Raw genomic sequence first — 20,294 nt, 5'->3', positions numbered from 1 at the left:
TGTGATGCCAACTTTTAAAAAAGGCTCCAGAGGTGATCCTGGCAATTACAGGCCAGTAAACGTAACTTCAGTACCAGGTAAACTGGTTGAAACTATAGTAATGAACAGAATTATCAGACACATAGATTAACACAATTTGTTGGGGAAGAGTCAACATAATTTTTGTAAACAGAAATCATGCCTCAACCAGGGCTTCCCAGAGGATTCAGGGGGCCTGGGGTCTTCGGCGGCAGAGGGCCCATGCTTTGGCGGTAATTTGGAGGCGAGGGGTCCTTCTGCTATGGGACCCGCCACTGAAGTGCCCCAAAGACCCACAGCGGGGACCCCCCGTCGCAGAATTACTGTCGAAGAACTGGCGGTGGGTCCCGCTTTGGCAGTAATTTGGCGGCAGGGGGTCCTTCTGCCCTGGGGTGGAAGGACCCCCCGCTGCCAAAGACCCAGAGCGGAAGAAGCTCTGGGGGCCTGGGTCCTGCAAGAGTTTTCTGGGGCCCCCATAGTGAGTGAAGGACCCCGCTCCAGGGGCCCCAAAAACTCTCATGGGGGCCCCCGCGAGGCCTGGGGAAAATTGCCCCACTTGCCCCCCCCCTCGGAAGGCCTGGCCTCAACAACCTATTAGAATTCTTTGAAGAGATCAACAAGTATGTGGACAAGGGTGATCCAGTGGGTATAAGTTTCAGAGGGGTAACCATGTTAGTCTGTACCAGCAAAAACAATGAGGAGTCCTTGTGGCACCTTAGACACTAACAAATTTCTTTGGGCATAATCTTTGGTGGGCTATAACCCACTTCATCAGATGCATGGAGTGAAAAATACAGTAGGCAGCTATAAATACACAGCACATGAAAAGATGGGAGTTGCCTTACTAAGTAGGGGGGTCAGTTCTAACGAGGCCAATTCAATCAGGGTGGATGTGGCCCATTCCCAACAGCTGACAGTTCACCCCTTCTTGTCTATCAATGGCTATTAGCCAGGGTGGGTAGGGATGCTCTGAAGTGACCCCTAGCCTCTGTTTGCCAGAAGCTGGGAAGGGGCAACAGGGGATGGATCACTTGATGATTACCTGTGCTGTTCATTTCCTCTGAAGCACCTGGCATTGGCCACTGTCAGAAGACAGGACACTGGGCTAGATGGACCATTGGTCTGACCCAGTATTGTTATTCTTATGTTTTTAACAACCTCCTTTGATCTAACTCTATAATTAGTAATGCATCATATATAAACACACAGAGAGACATGCTCCTTATTAACAGAAAAAATAAGAGATATTTCCTAGTTTGTCACACATGTATTGCTCTGTCTTGACTTGTCAAAAACTTAACACTTAATCCTGGATCAGAGTTCCCAGGCCTCTTTTAACACATCTTACCACATGCTCATTGGAAAGCCAGTTGTACTGGTGCCACTACTCATTTCTTGTGAGTCATTTCAAAACTCTCAGATCTCAGCCAGGAACCTTAGGATGTACAGGGAAGTATCTGAGTCTAAAATAAGACAGTCAGCTATCTGGGCTATTTGTTAGAGACCTTCGAGATTTTAAAAAGAGGCAGAAAATACCTTTAGTTATATTCCTCTTTTCTTAGCAGCTTTTCAAAGTCTACATGTGTTTATTCACCTGAGTTGTTCCTTTTTTTTTTAAAGTTTGGCTTCTGTATTTGATAATCCTAGCTATTTTCCCCCTTAGATAACAGACAGACACAATCCCTGAGGCTGGTTCTGATATTATCTTCTTGGGGCTTGGCTACACTTGCACGTTAGAGTGCATTAAAGCAGCCCTCAGACGCCCTAACGCATGAGGAGTCCACACTGGCAAGGCAGGTAGAGTGCCTGGACTCTGCAGGTGGAGTGCTTCTGGTAATCCACCTCCAGGAGAAGCATAAAGCTTGCTGCACCCTGGCTGAAACGGCCGGGCATCAGTGTGGCTGAACTTTGACACCATCTCAAATCTGTTAAAAACATTGTTGGGGAAGAAAAGTTATTATCTGATCTTATCAGCTCATTCTTTAACCAATGGGGGCAATGGAGGGCATATTTGGGATCACCATGTCTATAGAGCTAGCAGGGAGGCCCTTCTCAGGAGGGATAAGCAAGAGACAACAAGTAAAACCTCTCTTACATTACCTGGTACTTAGCATGTGTTCATCACTAAAGCAGTTTGGCCCCAGATCAGCCCAGAAAGGTTGGGGATCTGTCTCTCTGCTCTGCCTGCCAGGGCGTGGAGAGTTAGCAAGATGCTCTCTTGCTGCTCCCACTGCGGGAGGGGGTGGAGGAAAACGGGCGAGCAGGTTAGGAGCCCCGTCTAGGGTGAGGTGAGCTGGGCCAGTTACTAAACCGCCCTGTCCCGCTCCACTGAGGAGCCGTGCTCCTCCCTCCTAGCTAGTGAGCTTGGCAGCCCAGCCCCGGCACCGTGCAGGCAGCAGGGCGACTGTGCGGGTCTGAGTCCCCCATTGCCTGCGGGATGCGCTGCGGGGACGGGGCTCCTGCTGCAGGCTGGCTGCTGACGCTGCTCACTCTGGCTGCCGCCCGGGGCACTGCGGTGCTGCTGCAGGGCGATGGCTACGATGGGCTACTCATTGCTATCAACCCGCAGGTGCCAGAAGACCAGAAACTCCTCGCAAACATCAAGGTAAGAGGCCCCACGTGGGGTCTCAGTTCGACTCGAGCTCTTCCTGCAATACAAAGCGGCTTCCCTGCAGCTTGAATCGTCCTACAGCTCACCCTTCCCCCCAGAGTAGCACCAGTTCAATAAGGCAGCAGCAAGCCAGTGCAATGCTGGGTTGGAACACTCCGCTTATTGGCACACAATCTCGCTTTAGTTACACCCCCTGGGCCTTCAGCTTCCCTTGTGGGCTGCAGAAATGCTTGAGGGTTTTTAAAAAAAAAATTCTAACCCCACTAGGTTTTCACAAAGTATTTTTCACCGAAAGCTGAAAGGAATTCCTAGTTGCAAGCTCACCAGAATGAAGCAAACTCCTGATATTAATGGTGAGGGGTATTTTTAAAAAACTTTTGTGCAGTAATACACCACTAAGTCTGTTTCTGTGGATGACGTTGTTATCAAGGTATAGATTCAAATAATGAATGTGGGGTGGCCCTGCTGAAGCTGGGCATCTGCCCAAGGGCATAGGGTATAACAATTTTTTTAGATAAAGATTGGATATTTTTCTAAGACATCTGCTCTAGGAATCATAGCGGACAAGGTCTATGGCCTGTGTTTTAGTGGAGGTCAGACTAGATAATCACAATAGTCCTTTCTTGCCTTAGACTCTATGAGTCTATGATGCATTTAGTATTTTGCTAGTGTGTTTTGCTATGTTCGTATCCAGGTGTTCATCTAAGAAGGTGTGGCCTTCAACAGGCCCAGAGTTTCAACATGAAAGGGAATCTGCAGTAACAGCTCCAAAGCCAGTTGTTCTCCTAGTTCCACTCCTGACTGATATTGTGAAAGGTATTAAGGCAATTGTAATTGCCCAGACAAGTCCCATGCAGTATGTATGTTTAACCTGTCTCATTAAAACTGACCTTAAGTGAGATTGTTCAAGCTTAGTTTATACCAGCAGGTTACACAAATGTTACGCTTTATTGTTTGCAATTGTATTTATCACCAAAAGATGATCTGAATAGTGGGTGAAGCTGAGGTGCAGGAATCTGATCTCAGTTTCTGACTCTGACACTGATTCTCTCTGTAGCCTTGTTACGATGACCCTTATGTGACTCAGCTTATCGGCCTGTAAAGTGACAATAACAACATTTAGTTGAAACTCACAAGGGTGGTGTGGGAGTTAATTCACATTTGTAAAACACATTGCAGTCCTTGGATGAAAACACTGTAAAAAGGAGAAGTAGTTTATTTTTTTCTTCTGATTGTCCAGTAACTTTTCTACAGATCTTGCTGCGCATAGTAATATACACCACTGACCTAATGCCCCAGTGACTCCAGTAAGTTTACTGTTATTTTTTAATTTCATTTTATTACTAGGAAATGATAACTGAAGCTTCTTTTTATTTGTTCAATGCTACACAAAGAAGAGTCTATTTCCAGAATATAAAGATTTTAATACCTGCTACATGGAAAGCAAACAGTTATGGGAAACCAAAGCATGACTCATATGAAAAGGTAATATTTAAAGCCTGTCTTAGAAACTGAAGTACCATCATGAGCATGTTTTAAAAACAAATGTTCCTTTTACCCTATGGACACTAAACATCCATTTTCACCATTGAGTCTCTCCCCTCCCCATGCCAGATATACACCTCTTCCCCCCAGTGTACAAAAGCTACATCACTGCACCAAGGCCCCACTGCCTGCTCCTCTTCTTGCCCCTTCTTTCACTCTTGACTATTTGGATGGCAAGAATGAAGGCTCATTAAGGCATTTCTGGATGTGACTTCCTCTTGACTGTCTTATCTCCATCTGAGGATGCTGCTTACCTACAAAACCTCTGGACAGGGCCAGCGCTTCCATTTAGGCGACCTAGGCAGTTGCCTAGGGCGCCAGGATTGGGGGGGGTGGCATTTTGCCATGGGGGCAGCAGGCAGCTCCGGTGGACCTCCCGCAGGCGTGCCTGCGGAGGGACTGCTGGTCCCGTGGCTCCAGTGGAGCATCCACAGGCACGCCTGCGGCAGGTTCACCAGAGCCACGGGACCAGCAAACCCTCCACAGGAACGCCTGCGGCAGGTACACTGGAGCCGCGGGACCGACGTGCGGGGCAGCGAAATGGCCGTGCGCTTAAGGCACCAAAAAACCTGGCACCACTCCTGCCTCTGGACTATATCAGTGTTCACAAGTAAAAAGTCACCCAGTGGGCAGGCTTGCCGTTCTGTAAATCCTCTTAAATATGTAGTTTGTGCACATTCCTTCAGGCCCCTGGATAGCATTAAACCCAGAGACTCTCTGAATGTTTTTGTTTGAAGTCACCCCAACAGTAGGTATAGGCAATCTGCCCTACCAGTGTTATACAGCGGTGGTTCTCAACCAGAGGTCCAGGGCCCCCTGGGGGGTTGTGAGCAGGTTTCGGGGGGACCACCAAGCAAGGCCAACATTAGACCTGCTGTGGCCCAGAGAAGAAAGCCAAAGCGCAGGACCCCGAGGCCTGCCACCAGGGGCTGAAGCCTGAGCAACTCTAGCTTCACAGGGCCACCTGTGGCATGGGGCCCTGGGCAGTTGCCTTGCTTGCTACCCCCTGTCATAAACAGATAGCTAAGGGTTAATGTCTCTTTCACCTGAAAAAGGGTTAACAAGCAGTGACCTAAAACACCTGACCGGAGGACCAATCAGAAAACAAGATTTTTTTCCAAATCTGAGTGGAGGGAAGTTTGGGTGTGAGTTCTTTGTTCTTTGTCTTGTGTCTGACCCTCTTGGCTCTGAGAGTGATCTGTCTGTCTCCTGGCTTTCTAATCTGTGTTTCCAAGTTGTAAGTACAAGAATAGTAAGACAATAATAGGTTTATATTGTTTTCTTTTGTATTTACATGTGTTTAGTTGCTGGAATGTTTAAATTGTATTCTTTTTTGGATAAGGCTGTTTATTCATTTTTTTCTTTTAAGCAAATGACCCTGTATTTGTCACCTTAATACAGAGAGACCATTTTTATGTATTTTTCTTTCTTTTATAAAGCTTTCTTTTTAAGAGCTGTTGGAGTTTTTCTTTAGTGGGGACTCCAGGGAATTGAGTCTGCAGCTCACCAGGGAATTGGTGGGAGGAAGAAGTCAGGGGAAAATCTCTTTGTGTTAGATTTACTAAGCCCGACTTTGCATACCCTCTGGGTAAGGGGGAAGGGAGATTAGCTATCTCGGTACTTGTGTTTTCCAGGACTGGAAACAGGGAGGGTGGAGTCCCTCTGTTGAGATTCATGGAGCTTGCTTCTGTATATCTCTCCAGGAACCCAGGGAGGGAACACCTGGAGGGGAGGAGGGGGAAGGGAAATGGTTTATTCCCCTTTGTTGTGAGACTCAAGGAATCTGAGTCTGGGGGTCCCCCAGGGAAGGTTTTGGGGAGACCACAGTGCGCCAGGCTCTGTATAGATTCCTGGCTGGTGGCAGCTTTACCAGGTCCAAGCTGGTAACTAAGCTTGGAGGTTTTCATGCTAACACCCATATTTTGGACGCTATGGTCCAGATCTGGGAAAAATGTTATGATATGGTGGCATAGCGGTGTGGATAGACAGAATCCAGAAGCCAGTAGGAATATATATATATTTTTTCTCTGCTAGAGCTTTTAAGCAGAGAGAAACAGTTTGGTTTTAAAAGGAACCAGAGAGAATTTTTTTTCCTGCTCTCTCTTGCAGTTTTTGGCTTGCATATTAAGCAAGGAACCATTAAGGAACTATTAAGGGTCTTTTGTGAGACAATAGCACTCCCATTGTGAGTCAAGTATCCAGCACAATATACATGCAAATAAAGTGGTTTTTCTGATTTACTTTACATTTAAAAGATTAGCTAGAGGAAGAAAGGGAAAAAGGCACCGTTGCTAGGCAGACCCCAGGAGGCAACAGAGCCAGCAGTTCAGACAATAAACACCAGAGGGTACCCCAACACAAGAAAACAGGAACCATGCCTTCCAAGACGAAAATGGAGGCCGAGGAACAAATCAAAGAAGCAGAACACAGGCGACAACTGGAAAAAAGAGAAAAAGAGGTGGAACTGAAAGAAAAGGAAGAAAACATCAAGCTGGCAGCCTACAAAAGAGAACAAGCCGCCAAAGAGGCAGCCCACAAAAGAAAACTAGAAGAAGAAGAGGTGGCCCACAGAAGGAAACAAGAAGAAGAAGAGGCAGCCTACAGAAGACAGATAGAACTCCAGAGGGAGACCCACCGACAGGCCATGGAATTAGAAAAGGCTAAGCAACATGCTCCAGCCAATCCTAACAACCCTTCGCCAATTATGGATCCACATCCCAAGAAATTTCCCACCTACAAGGCAGATGATGACACTGAGGCCTTCTTGGAAAATTTTGAAAGAGCCTGTCTTGGGTACAGCATCCCTGAAGACCAGTACATGGTAGAATTGAGGCCACAGCTCAGTGGACCTTTAGCAGAGGTGGCGGCTGAAATGCCTAAGGAGAAGATGAATGACTATAAACTTTTTCAAACCAAGGCCAGATACAGAATGGGGATAACCCCGGATCATGCCTGTCGGCATTTCAGAACCCAAAAGTGGAAACCAGATGTGTCATTTCCCAAACACGCCTACTACACTGGGAAAAATTATGAGGCCTGGATATCAGGAAACAATGTTAAATCCATAGACGAACTGCACCTCCTCATACAAATGGAGCGTTCTTGGATGGTGTTCCTGAGGACATAACACGGTACATACAAGATGGAAAACCCAAAAATCTCACTGAGGTGGGGGAGATTGAAGCCAGATGGATGGAAGTGGCAGAAAGCAAGAAAGCTACTGTCAAGGGCAACGAATACCCTAGAGGACCCACCAACAATAAGCCCTACAACCGAGGGCAGCCAAAAACCCCACCTACAACCCAAGTAAAGCCACAGACGCCCTATTCTTCCACCTCACCAGTCTCCAGTAACTCACCTCGACCCAGTGACCAGTCAGCTGGAAGATGCTTCAAGTGTAATGAACTGGGACATATCAAGGCCAACTGCCCAAAGACCGCCAACTGAGTGCAGTTCATTACACCACCATCACCCAAAAGATCTCCAGGCCCAGATGCCTCTCAAATACCCTTGGAGCGAAGGGAAAATTTGAGAGTGGGCAGAAAGAAGATTACTGTGTGGAGAGACATGGGGGCACAAGTGTCAGCTATCCACCAATCCTTCGTAGACCCCAAATTCATCAACCCAAAGGCCAAAGTGACAATTTACCCCTTCATGTCACAAGCTGTAGACTTGCCTACAGCTCAACTGCCTGTCCAGTACAAAGGCTAGTCAGGAATGTGGACTTTTGCAGTCTATGACAATTATTCCATCCCCATGCTACTGGGGGAAGACTTGGCCAGCCAGGTGAAGCGGGCCAAGAGAGTGGGAATGGTTACACGCAGCCAAACCAGGCAAGCTTCCAGACCCATTCCTGTTCCTGAGCCGTCCACAGACGCCCCGTCTGTGTTACCAGAGACCCAGACAGAGATAGTGGACCCAGATTCTATGCCAACCACTGAAACAGCCACAGCACCTCCAGTCCCAGGCCCGGAACTGGAACAGCAACCAGCACCAGCAAGTGCAACCACATCTTCAAACTCAACGCCAGAGGGCGCCAGCGAGCCAGAACTGGCAGAAGCAACAGACAGCCATACCCAAAAGGCTCAGCCAGAGCCTGAAATACCCTCAGGTGCACCAGCGGAGAGCGGTTCACCAGCAACGGAAACAACCCCATCACCTACATCGCTTCCAGAGGGACCAAGCCCAAGTCCACAGTCTGAGGAAGAACTGGTGACCCCAGCCTCAAGGAAACAGTTCCAGACTGAGCAGGAAGCAGATGACAGCCTTGAGAAAGCTTGGGCAGCGGCACGGAGCACCCCACCGCCTCTCAGCTCTTGTAATCGATCCCGGTTTGTTATAGATCAAGGACTTTTATACAAGGAGATTCTTTCTGGTGGACACCGGGAAGAATGGCAGCCGCAAAAACAGTTGGTGGTTCCAACTAAGTACCGGGGGAAGCTCTTAAGCTTAGCCCATGATCATCCCAGTGGCCATGCTGGGGTGAACAGAACCAAGGACCGGTTGGGGAAGTCCTTCCACTGGGAGGGGATGGGCAAGGACGTTGCCAAGTATGTCTGGTCTTGTGAGGTATGCCAAAGAGTGGGAAAACCCCAAGACCAGGTCAAAGCCCCTCTCCAGCCACTCCCCATAATTGAAGTCCCATTTCAGCGAGTAGCTGTGGATATTCTGGGTCCTTTCCCAAAAAAGACACCCAGAGGAAAGCAGTACGTACTGACTTTCGTGGACTTTGCTACCCGATGGCCGGAAGCAGTAGCTCTAGGCAACACCAGGGCTAACGCTGTGTGTCAGGCCCTAACAGACATTTTTGCCAGGGTAGGTTTGCCCTCCGACATCCTTACAGATTCAGGATCTAATTTCCTGGCAGGGACCATGCAAAAACTGTGGGAAACTCATGGGATGAACCACTTGGTTGCCACCCTGTACCACCATCAAACCAATGGCCTGGTGGAAAGGTTTAATGGAACTTTGGGGGCCATGATACGTAAATTCGTCAACAAACACTCCAATAATTGGGACGTAGTGTTGCAGCAGTTGCTGTTTGCCTACATGGCTGTACCACATCCCAGTTTAGGGTTTTCACCATTTGAACTTGTGTATGGCCACGAGGTTAAGAGGCCATTACAGTTGGTGAAGCAGCAATGGGAGGGGTTTACGCCTTCTCCAGGAACTAACATTCTGGACTTTGTAAGCAACCTACAAAGCACTCTCCGACACTCTTTAGCCCTTGCTAAAGAAAACCTAAAGGATGCTCAGGAAGAGCAAAAGGCCTGGTATGACAAACATACCAGACAGCGTTCCTTCAAGGTAGGAGACCAGGTTATGGTCTTGAAGGCACAACAGGCCCATAAGATGGAAGCATCATGGGAAGGGCCACTCACGGTCCAAGAGCGCCTGGGAACTGTAAACTACCTCATAGCATTTCCCAATTCCTCACTAAAGCCTAAAGTGTACCATGTTAATTCTCTCAAGCCTTTCTATTCCAGAGACTTACAGGTTTGTCAGTTTACAGTCCAGGGAGATGAGGCTGAGTGGCCTGACGGTGTCTACTACGACGGGAAAAAAGACGGTGGCATGGAAGAGGTGAACCTCTCAACCACCCTGGAACGTCTGCAGCGGCGACAAATCAAGGAGCTGTGCACTAGCTTCGCCCCATTGTTCTCAGCCACCCCAGGACGGACTGAACGGGCATACCACTCCATTGATACAGGTAATGCTCACCCAATCAGAACCCCACCCTACCGGGTGTCTCCTCATGCCCAAGCTGCTATAGAACGGGAGATCCAGAACATGCTACAGATGGGTATAATCCGCTCATCTACCAGTGCATGGGCATCTCCAGTGGTTCTGGTACCCAAACCAGATGGGGAAATACGCTTTTGCGTGGACTACCGTAAGCTAAATGCGGTAACTCGTCCGGACAACCATCCAGTGCCACGCACCGATGAGCTATTGGAGAAGTTGGGATGTGCCCAGTTCATCTCTACAATAGACTTAACCAAGGGGTACTGGCAAGTACCGCTAGATGAACCTGCCAAGGAAAGGTCAGCATTCGTCACCCATGCGGGGGTGTATGAATTTAATGTCCTTCCTTTCGGGCTGCGAAATGCACCTGCCACCTTCCAGAGGCTGGTAGATGGTCTACTAGCAGGACTGGCAGAATATGCAGTTGCCTACCTCGATGATGGGGCCATTTTTTCAGACTCCTGGCCCGAACACCTACTACACCTGGAAAAGGTCTTTGAGCGCATCAGGCAGGCTGGGCTAACTGTTAAGGCCAAAAAGTGTCAAATAGGTCAAAACAGAGTAACTTACCTGGGACACTAGGTGGGTCGAGGAACCATAAACCCCCTACAGGCCAAGGTGGATGCTATCCAAAAGTGGCCTGTCCCAAGGTCAAAGAAACAGGTCCAATCCTTCTTAGGCTTGGCCGGGTACTACAGGCGATTTGTACCACACTACAGCCAAATTGCTGCCCCACTGACCGACCTGACCAAAAAGACCCAGCCAAATGCAGTTAAGTGGACTGATGAGTGTCAAAAGGCCTTTACCCAACTTAAGGCAATGCTCATATCTGTGCTCAGGGCCCCGGACTTTAACAAACCATTCCTAGTAACCACAGATGCATCTGAGCGTGGTATAGGAGCAGTTCTCATGCAGGAAGGACCGGATCACAACTTCCATCCTGTCGTGTTTCTCAGCAAGAAACTGTCTGAGAGGGAAAGTCACTGGTCAGTCAGTGAAAAGGAATGCTACGCCATTGTGTACGCCCTGGAAAAGCTATGCCCATATGTTTGGGGACGGCGGTTCTAGCTACAAACTGACCATGCTGCGCTAAAGTGGCTTCATACTGCCAAGGGGAACAACAAGAAACTTCTTTGTTGGACTTTAGCTCTCCAAGATATTGATTTTGAAATTCAGCACATCTCAGGAGCTTCTAACAAAGTAGCTGATGCACTCTCCCGTGAGAGTTTCCCACAATCCAGTAGTTAAAAAGTGTTCTTAAAATGTAAAAGTCTGTTAGTTATATACTTAGTGGTATATGTAAAGGTGCATGTGTTGTATTAATCTGTTTATTTTAAAGTTCTAGGAGGAAATCACCGCCAGTGAGGTTCCCCACTGTCTGCAATTTGGGGGCGTGTCATAAGCAGATAGCTAAGGGTTAATGTCTCTTTCACCTAAAAAAGGGTTAACAAGCAGTGACCTAAAACACCTGACCAGAGGACCAATCAGAAAACAAGATTTTTTTTTCAAATCTGGGTGGAGGGAAGTTTGGGTGTGAGTTCTTTGTTCTTTGTCTTGTGTCTGACCCTCTTGGCTCTGAGAGTGATCTGTCTGTCTCCTGGCTTTCTAATCTCTGTTTCCAAGTTGTAAGTACAAGAATAGTAAGACAATAATAGGTTTATATTGTTTTCTTTTGTATTTACATGTGTGTAGTTGCTGGAATGTTTAAATTGTATTCTTTTTTGGATAAGGCTGTTTATTCATTTTTTTCTTTTAAGCAAATGACCCTGTATTTGTCACCTTAATACAGAGAGACCATTTTTATGTATTTTTCTTTCTTTTATAAAGCTTTCTTTTTAAGAGCTGTTGGAGTTTTTCTTTAGTGGGGACTCCAGGGAATTGAGTCTGCAGCTCACCAGGGAATTGGTGGGAGGAAGAAGTCAGGGGAAAATCTCTTTGTGTTAGATTTACTAAGCCCGACTTTGCATACCCTCTGGGTAAGGGGGAAGGGAGATTAGCTATCTCGGTACTTGTGTTTTCCAGGACTGGAAACAGGGAGGGTGGAGTCCCTCTGTTGAGATTCATGGAGCTTGCTTCTGTATATCTCTCCAGGAACCCAGGGAGGGAACACCTGGAGGGGAGGAGGGGGAAGGGAAATGGTTTATTCCCCTTTGTTGTGAGACTCAAGGAATCTGAGTCTGGGGGTCCCCCAGGGAAGGTTTTGGGGAAACCACAGTGCGCCAGGCACTGTATAGATTCCTGGCTGGTGGCAGCTTTACCAGGTCCAAGCTGGTAACTAAGCTTGGAGGTTTTCATGCTAACACCCATATTTTGGACGCTATGGTCCAGATCTGGGAAAAATGTTATGACACCCCCGAATGCTGGCCCTGGCTTTTATATGAAGAAAAACAGTTATTGTGGCATGGGTGGGCCAGGGAGTTTTAATAGCATGTTGGCGGCAATGAGCTGGGGCTCACAAAGAAAAAGGTTCACTGATCATTACTTTTGGCATATGTTTTCTGACTGGGGAGAAAATATTAGAGAAAAATAAAGAAAAACTTGTTTGGCTAATTATTTGAATGAATGTTATCAATACTAGGCAAAAAATAATGTTAAAATGATTTCCAAAATAAGTTAATGTGTTTCTACTGTCACAGAGAGAGAGAATGTGTAAAATAGACTTTTGAAAGGAAGAAACTGGCTACATACTAGAAAGGAAACAACTATGAAGGGGGATATGATAGAGGTCTATAAAATCATGAGTGCTTTAGAGAAAGTAAATAAGGAAGTGTTATTTACTCCTCCTCATAATAGAAGAACAAGGGGCAGCCAAATGAAATTAATAGGTAGCTAATTTAAAACCAACACAAGAAAGTCGTTTTTCACGTAATGCACTGTCAACCTCTGGAACTCCTTGTCAGAGGGTGTTGTGAAGGCCGGTACTAAGATGGGGTTCAAAAGGGAGCTAGATAGATTCATGGAAGTTAGGTCCATCAATGGCTATTAGCCAGGATGGGCAGGAATTGTGTCTCTAACCTCTGTTTGTCAGAAGCTGGAATTGGCTGACAGGGCATGGATCACTTGATGACAACCTGTTCTGTTCATTCCTTTTGGGGCACCTGCCATTGGTCACTGTCAGAGGACAGGATGCTGGGCTTGATGGACCTTTGGTCTGACCCAGTAGGGCCGTTCTTATGAAAAGGGTATTATCAAGAAAACTGCATATGTTATAAAAGTATTTGCTAGCCTATAGTGTCTCTGTTTATTGTTATATGTACAGGGACTGATTCTTATTTACCTTAAGGCCATTTTACACACTTTAGTCACATAAGGAGGCTGGAGTATGAGTCTAAATGTAATTTTCCTCCACATTAAGGTCCCTTTATTCTCCCTTTATTCTTTAATGTGGTCTTAGTGTAAATGAAAGTCAGACCCAGAATGTTTTTGTTTATGATTTGTATTGTAGTAGCACTTAAGGGTCCCAGTCATGGACCAGGACCCCTTTGTGCTCGATGCTGTACTTACATAGAACAAAATATTACTACACATAATTAATTAAACAAGACATTTTTGTAATTTTAGGCAGAGGTCATAGTTGCTGCTCCTTATTGGAAACATGGAGATGAGCCATATACCCTACAATATGGAGAATGTGGAAACATGGGAAAATATATACATTTCACACCTAACTTCCTAGTAAATGATTATTTGATTGATGTCTATGGATCACGGGGTAAATTTACTAAATCATTCTTAATTTTCTGTTTTTATTCTCCTTTGTGTTCGGCAAAAGAGATGTATCTATGAGAACTCTATAAAATAGTTGCTGTCACTTTCTCATGTGTAGAAGTGTAATTACTAAGTATGCCAAGAGTCATAATAATACTAGGTACTTGTTTTGCTCCTTCCATCTGAAGACCTCAAGGTGCTTTACAAACATTAATAAAACCTCACACCACTGTCAAGTAGGATATTGGAATCTCAGCATTTTGCAGGATTGAGATATTTCCCCCCTGTCCAAAAATACACTTCATGTAGAGCTGCTATACAATAGTCCAAGTTTACCTCTCCTCAGATGTCTGGCCAAAAAAATCATAGAAATGTACATGAGGTCACAGATCTAGTCTATTCTCTCTGCGCCAGGGCATGCTTAAATATACCTATACTATCCTTATTAAAAATCATATGACATGAAATCCAGAGACAAGGTGGGTGAGGAAATTTCTTTTACTGGACCAACTTCTGTTGGTAAAAAGACAAGCTTTTAAGGTCAGGTCTGAAGAAGAGTTCTGAGGAGCTTGAAAGCTTGTCTCTTTCACCGACAGAAGTTAGTCCAGTAAAAGTTACCTTACTCACTTTTTGTCTTTCTCATATCCTGGGACCAACATGGCTACAATAACACAGCAATCATTTGTGACATCCAGCCAATTATAAATATGGAAAACTGATAGTGTTCCAAAAATTATTTTTGTCAGGATTGTCCACTCATTACACGGAACATGAAGTTAATTTTGTTAAACGCAAAAGCACATATTAAATGCAATGATATCAATGACCTAGATAAGTACTCAGGGTAAAAATGCTGTGAGTAGTCCCAATGAAGTCAGTGGGACTATTTATGTGAGTAATGCAAGTAGGGTTTGGAGAAGTACTTACTGGGCTGGCTAAGACAATCTTACCTCTTTCTCTTCCTAATAATTGACTTTCATGATTCATGGTTGTGCCCCTTGTGAGCTTCCAGGTGGTCATCTTTGAAATCACTCATGTGAGTGCCTGAGTAAGAGTTTGCAAGACTGAGTCCGTGAACGTTAAAAAGTCAAGGAATGCCAAAGTTGTCATAGTAATATTAATTCATTTGCATTGCACTGTGTATTCAAGCATACATGAAAAAGCTTAACTAGTAATTTAAAATGTCATACATGTGTAATTGAAGACAAGTTAATTTTATTATGAGCACCAGTAGGGTGTGGAAATTGTCTGCCTTTGACTCACAGGAGGCAACTTATTTAGGGTCAATTCAATGGGAGTTGGATCTGGCCATTAGCCTCTCTGTTTCTTTCAAGCATGGAAAATTAGAGCCCAAGTTGAACTTGGGTTATTGTTTTTTGTTTTGTTTTTTTGAGCAATTATCTTCTGAAGAAAGTCTGTCAGTTGAATAATGGTGTGTGAAAACTGTGGAAATTACTAAAAACTTTTCTCCATTTCATTTTGAGTAAGACTGCTCCCCAAACGCAGACATCACATAATGAGCATGGAGATGAGTGAGTACCCATTGCAGAGAGATTGACTGAGAGATTTAATTTTTCTGTGAGTTTCAGTTCAGTGACTTTTTTCCGGTCAAATAGATGTGAAAATTCAAATCCAAATTATCTCAGCAATGGGCCCATTTTCATGGGAAAATATGTGCAAAATTTGCTTGCAAGTACCATGTCTGAATTCATAATAAGTTCCATGTACTATTCCCACAGGCCGAGTTTTTGTCCATGAACGTGCCCACCTTTGATGGGGGATATTTGATGAGTATAATAATGAAAAACCTTTCTATAACTGGACAAAATCAAGTTAAAGTTACAAGGTAAGTTATTTTACTCTTTTAAATTCCAGTTCTGATCGGCTTTAGAAATATGGGTTTCAGTAGGGTACAAATCTGGTTTGTTTCTGTAAACTTTTGAAGTGTATCTTTTTCTCTTAGTGCCTATTTCACCCCACATAAAAATATCCTACCTACACTGTAATTAGTTCATATTAATTGTATTAATTATTATCCTTTCCTCGCTCCCCATTGCATTTTCCTCTCTTAATGCTGTTGTGGTTAGTTGTTTGTCAAGGACACTGAGCCTGATTTTCTTCTCCTGTAGACTCAGAATTGCTTTCAATCTGGAGAGGCAGATGTTCAGCAATTCACTTTCCTGTCACTCCATCTATTTGGCTATCTGTCAGCTGCCTGTTCCTTTTCTCTGCTGTCTCCCTTTTCTCTTTTCATTTTCCTAGTTGTCTTCTCTCGTCTAATCCTCCCAATATTCTGCAGGCCCCCTTTTTTCTTCCAGAGCTTCTTGTGCTGAGCTAGTTTTTCCTCACCTTTTCTATCATTACTGCCTCAGAACTGGTACCATCACTGCCACGTGACCTGCTCTCACCCAGTGGGATTGTCTCTGTTCATCTTTTTTCTCCATGCTGCCTTTCTTCCCATATGCCAGGGCTGGACATTAGAAAAAACAGCAACATTATGTATGGAATACATTTCTACAAAAAATACCTCTTCAAACACATTAATTGTGTGTAACTCATTAAGGCCATGATCCTGCAATTAGGCTCTGCCCAGTGGACAACTGTGTCATTAAAGTCAGTTTTCCACTCATACCCATAACTGGGGCCTAACTCCAGTCAGGAAGTTCTAAATGATAAATATTCTTTCATTCCCAGGTGCGCGTCTGACCTTACAGGGATCTACATCTGTGAAAAAAAATCCTGCACTGAAGGAAATTGTGTCATCAATCAGTTGACGGGACTTTTTAAGGAAGGATGTGCATTTATTCCTGAGAGAACTCAAACTGCAAAGTCATCAATAATGTACATGCAAAGCTTATCATCTGTAAGTATAATCACAGAAAAACAGATTTTTCTACAAGCCACTCTACAGTTGCAAATATTACACTTTATCCTCCTTTTAGAAATGCTAAGTGTGTTTAAACCTTTATCTCAGTAAACAAACTGTTAAAATATTTCTACCAATGAATGCTGAACTGTTTTCTCTATACTGATGTCTAATTATATATGACAGTCCCTAATAAAAATCTAGAATATCTTTTGGACCCCTAGTATATTTCACAAATCAGTCTCTGCTTTTCAAACCATTATAGAAATGTACATTGTATGTATTTATGGATGTCACTAAAGTAGGATAATATAAGCAATGTTATTGTTTCCACAGGGGCAAATTCTGTAATCCGTACTCAGGCAAAAGTTCCAGTGACTTTCATTGGAGTTTTGCGTAAATAAGGACTGGGCTCAGATTTTCGTCTTACTCATGATGGGTTAAATTATACTTACATGGCACTGGCATGCTGGACATGAGAGAGAAACACACTGCCTAAGCAGTAATATTAGATTAGAGGCCTTTCTATGGGGCTGCAATAGTTTAGTGGATTGGGTATGTGACTGCGAGAGAGAATTTCTAGGTTCTGTGCCTCACTCTGCTGTTAATTTGGGTAGCTCATTTAACCTGTGACAGTGCCTCAGGTTATTGTGTTGGTAAAACAGATATAATAAAGTTAACTGAAAGTGCTCATGGCTCCTGTAGTAAAAGGCACTATATAAGTCCAAATTATTATTTTTCTTACATCAGTATTTGTATTCTTGTGTTACCGGCTTTATTTATTTGTTTCTTCTAGGTTGTTGAATTTTGTAATGAAGGTAACCATAATAGAGAAGCTCCCAATCTGCAAAACAGAATGTGTGACTATAGAAGTACATGGGATGTAATAATAAGCTCTATGGACTTCAATAACACCCTTCCAAGGACCGACGCCAGCCTCCCACCTCCTCCTACCTTCTCATTGCTACAGAAGAGAGACAGAGTGATCTGTTTAGTTCTTGAGGTTTCCCACAGCATGAATGGGGTAAATTGTCCCTCAGAAATATTTCTATCTGTTTATTGTAAACACATTTGACTTGTTTACATTATGCATTCAAACACCTTATCTATACTAACCAGGGACTATTTTATTGCTGAAGAAATTTTCAATCCTGTTATGCGGTGGGTGGGGGCATGTGTGCGCACACATGTTTAAAAAACAACAAAACATGTATTGTAGTGATTATTAAGGCTAAGATTTAGTCACAGCTATTTTTAGTAAAAGTCAGGGACAGGTCACTGGCAATAAACAAAAATGAATGGAGCCTATGACCTGTCTGTGACTTCACAAAAAATAACCGGGGTCAGAGGCTGAGCCCCCACACCATGGCAGGGAGCACAGCTCTGGTTTTAGTGGCCGCAGCGGGGGAGCACAGTTACGGAGGGGTGTGCAGCCCCTGCTCCTGAGCTGTCTGCAGCTGCAGGACAAGAGTGTGCGGCCCTGGTGGCAGCCCTGGGAAGCTGCAGCCTGTGGACACATGGCTCCCTCTGCAGCCGCCAGCAGGGATGTAGTGAAGGGACGTGCCCGCTGCAGCCCCTGGTGGAAGCCGTGGAGCTGGGACACAGCAGGGGACGCAGCCACAGGAAGCGCACAGCTCCTGCTCCCAAGCTGGCTGCAGCTGCTGGACAGGAGCTCACAGCCCAGCTGCAGCCCACTCCCTCCCTCCAGCCACAGGGTAGGGGCTGCTTCCAGCCCTCCAGCCCCAGTTGAAGGGCAGGGATGCAAAGTCCTAGATGGGAGAATGAAATTTGAAGATTGGAAACTGATAAAAATTTCAAAGTTAGCCTCTGATTTTGAGTGCCTTAGTGTTTGGGTGTCCAACTTTAGGCAAGATATTGTTAGTCATGCTGAGAAGTCACAAATTCTCTTGGATTTCAATGGATGCTTACTATCTACCAAAATCAGGCCCAAGGTGTCTCGAGTTGGATTCCAGACACTGAGACACTTAAGATCAAAGGTCACTTTAAAAATGTTTCCTTTTTTCTTTCTCCCCAAATAAACAGGAACCCAAACCAGTATTCTCATGTATAACCTCCCTGACCCCAACCTCTTCAAACGTTGGCTATGTTTGGATTTAGAATGCGTGACCCATTGCCTCATTTTCCAGGTTATGGATGTTATTGGATCCAAAAGGTGGGAAAAAATTCAGCTTCAGAAATTAAGTCCCACTCCTAGCCTTCAGGTGGCTCCCCCTGTTAAAGAACTCAGCTAGGAAGCCCTCTCTGTATAAGCTATCTGCTTGATAGGTTCTCAACCTATTTACCACTGTGGGTGGCCTTCAGTTTATTATGTGGGCCACATCCGATACTAACTGTAGAGCCCTGAGGATGTCACATGGGCTGCAGCTGTGTGCTGATTGAGCTGCAGGATGAGAACTACTGATATAGACAGATATACATGGCTTTTATACAGAACTCTTATAAAACATTCTGTTCTTTCAGGCTTCCACTTATAGCTGCTGCCATTCTCTTGGGCTCTCTCCTGCCAGTGGAGGGCTGCTGGAACAGGCTACCATTTCTTCCAAGGGTACACTGGGAGTGTGCTTCCCATCTTAGGTAGAGAGACACATGCAAGCTCTGCTCCAAATAGCATGAGAAACAGAGCATTGTAACTGGAAGTAGCACATGTGACCGCCCAAGCTAGTGACTTGAGTACAAACCTGCCTAGATGCTATGGGTACCTACTTGGGCAGTTAGTCTGACCTGTGCTACCCCTAGGGTTGCCAACAATCTAATCGCACAAAACCAAACAGCACTGCCCGGCCCCTTCTCCAAGGCCCCGCCCCTGCTCACTCTATCTCCACTCCTTCCATCGCTCATTCTCCCCCACCCTCACTCACTTTTATCAGGCTAGGGCACGGGATTGGAGTGTGGGAGGGGGTGAGAACTCTGGCTGGGGGTGTAGGCTCTGAAGGGGGCAGGGATGAGGGGCTTGGGGGGGGGCCTCCGGGCTGGGGCAGGGGGTTGGGGTGCGGGCAGGGATGCAGGCTCCAGGAGGGAGTTTGAGTGAGGTGATTCCAACTTGGGGCAGGGACTTTGGGAGGAGGAGGGGGTTAGGTTGCAGACTCCAGCCGGGCAGCACTTACCTGAGGCAGCTCTCAGAAGTCGCCAGTATGTCCGGCTCCTAGGTGCAGGGGTGGCCAGGTGGCTCTGCGTGCTGCCTGTGCCTGTAGGAGCCACCCTGCAGCTCTCATTGGCCATGGTTCTCCCATGTGGAGCCTCCCTGGCCACTCCCTGCACCGAGGAGCCGGACATGCTGGCTGCTTCCAGGAGCTGTGTGGAGCCAGGGTCAGCAGGGATCCTTAACATCCCGGTCAGCTGTGATGACCAGAGCCCCCAGGGTCCCTTTTCAACAGGGTGTTCCAGTCGAAAACTGGACACCTGGCAATCCTAGCTACCCCTGGCTACACTGCTATGTTTAGTGTGCTAGCTCAGCCAGTCTGTCTACTGGAGCTGGGAAACATGCCACCAGCTGCAGTATAAATATACCCTAGGAGCTGTGGCAGCCTGGCCTTGCTGACTGCTAGCACTACCCATATTCATCTCACTATTACCTTGTGTTTCCACTGTCTGTCTGTTCTATACATCTCTTGTTTCTCATACCATGCTTAGATTGTAAGTTCTGTTGGGGGCAGGAACTGTCTTTGTGTTAGGCATATAAGGTGCGTACTGCTTTCTGACTGGGGCCAATAGGCACTGCCACAATACTCCTATATCACTACTAATTGTGATAAAGTAGAATTACAAATCCCAGAAAACCTT

General features: G+C 45.6%; 1 protein-coding gene across 1 annotated transcript in view; it reads left to right on the top strand.

Moving 5' to 3' along the window:
* Positions 1–2,455: 2,455 nt before the first annotated feature.
* The window catches only part of LOC115656271 (calcium-activated chloride channel regulator 2-like), a 33,114-nt gene continuing 15,275 nt past the window's right edge, over positions 2,456–20,294 (top strand). Inside the window, 7 exon segments of the mRNA XM_030572751.1 lie at positions 2,456–2,623; positions 3,977–4,114; positions 13,481–13,631; positions 15,367–15,442; positions 15,444–15,473; positions 16,322–16,490; positions 17,290–17,517. Coding sequence (XP_030428611.1) covers positions 2,456–2,623; positions 3,977–4,114; positions 13,481–13,631; positions 15,367–15,442; positions 15,444–15,473; positions 16,322–16,490; positions 17,290–17,517 — 960 coding nt within the window.

The sequence above is a fragment of the Gopherus evgoodei genome, chromosome 8 (genome assembly GCF_007399415.2).
Source record: "Gopherus evgoodei ecotype Sinaloan lineage chromosome 8, rGopEvg1_v1.p, whole genome shotgun sequence".
Taxonomy (NCBI): domain Eukaryota; kingdom Metazoa; phylum Chordata; order Testudines; family Testudinidae; genus Gopherus; species Gopherus evgoodei.
This window is presented reverse-complemented; position numbering and strand designations above follow the sequence as displayed.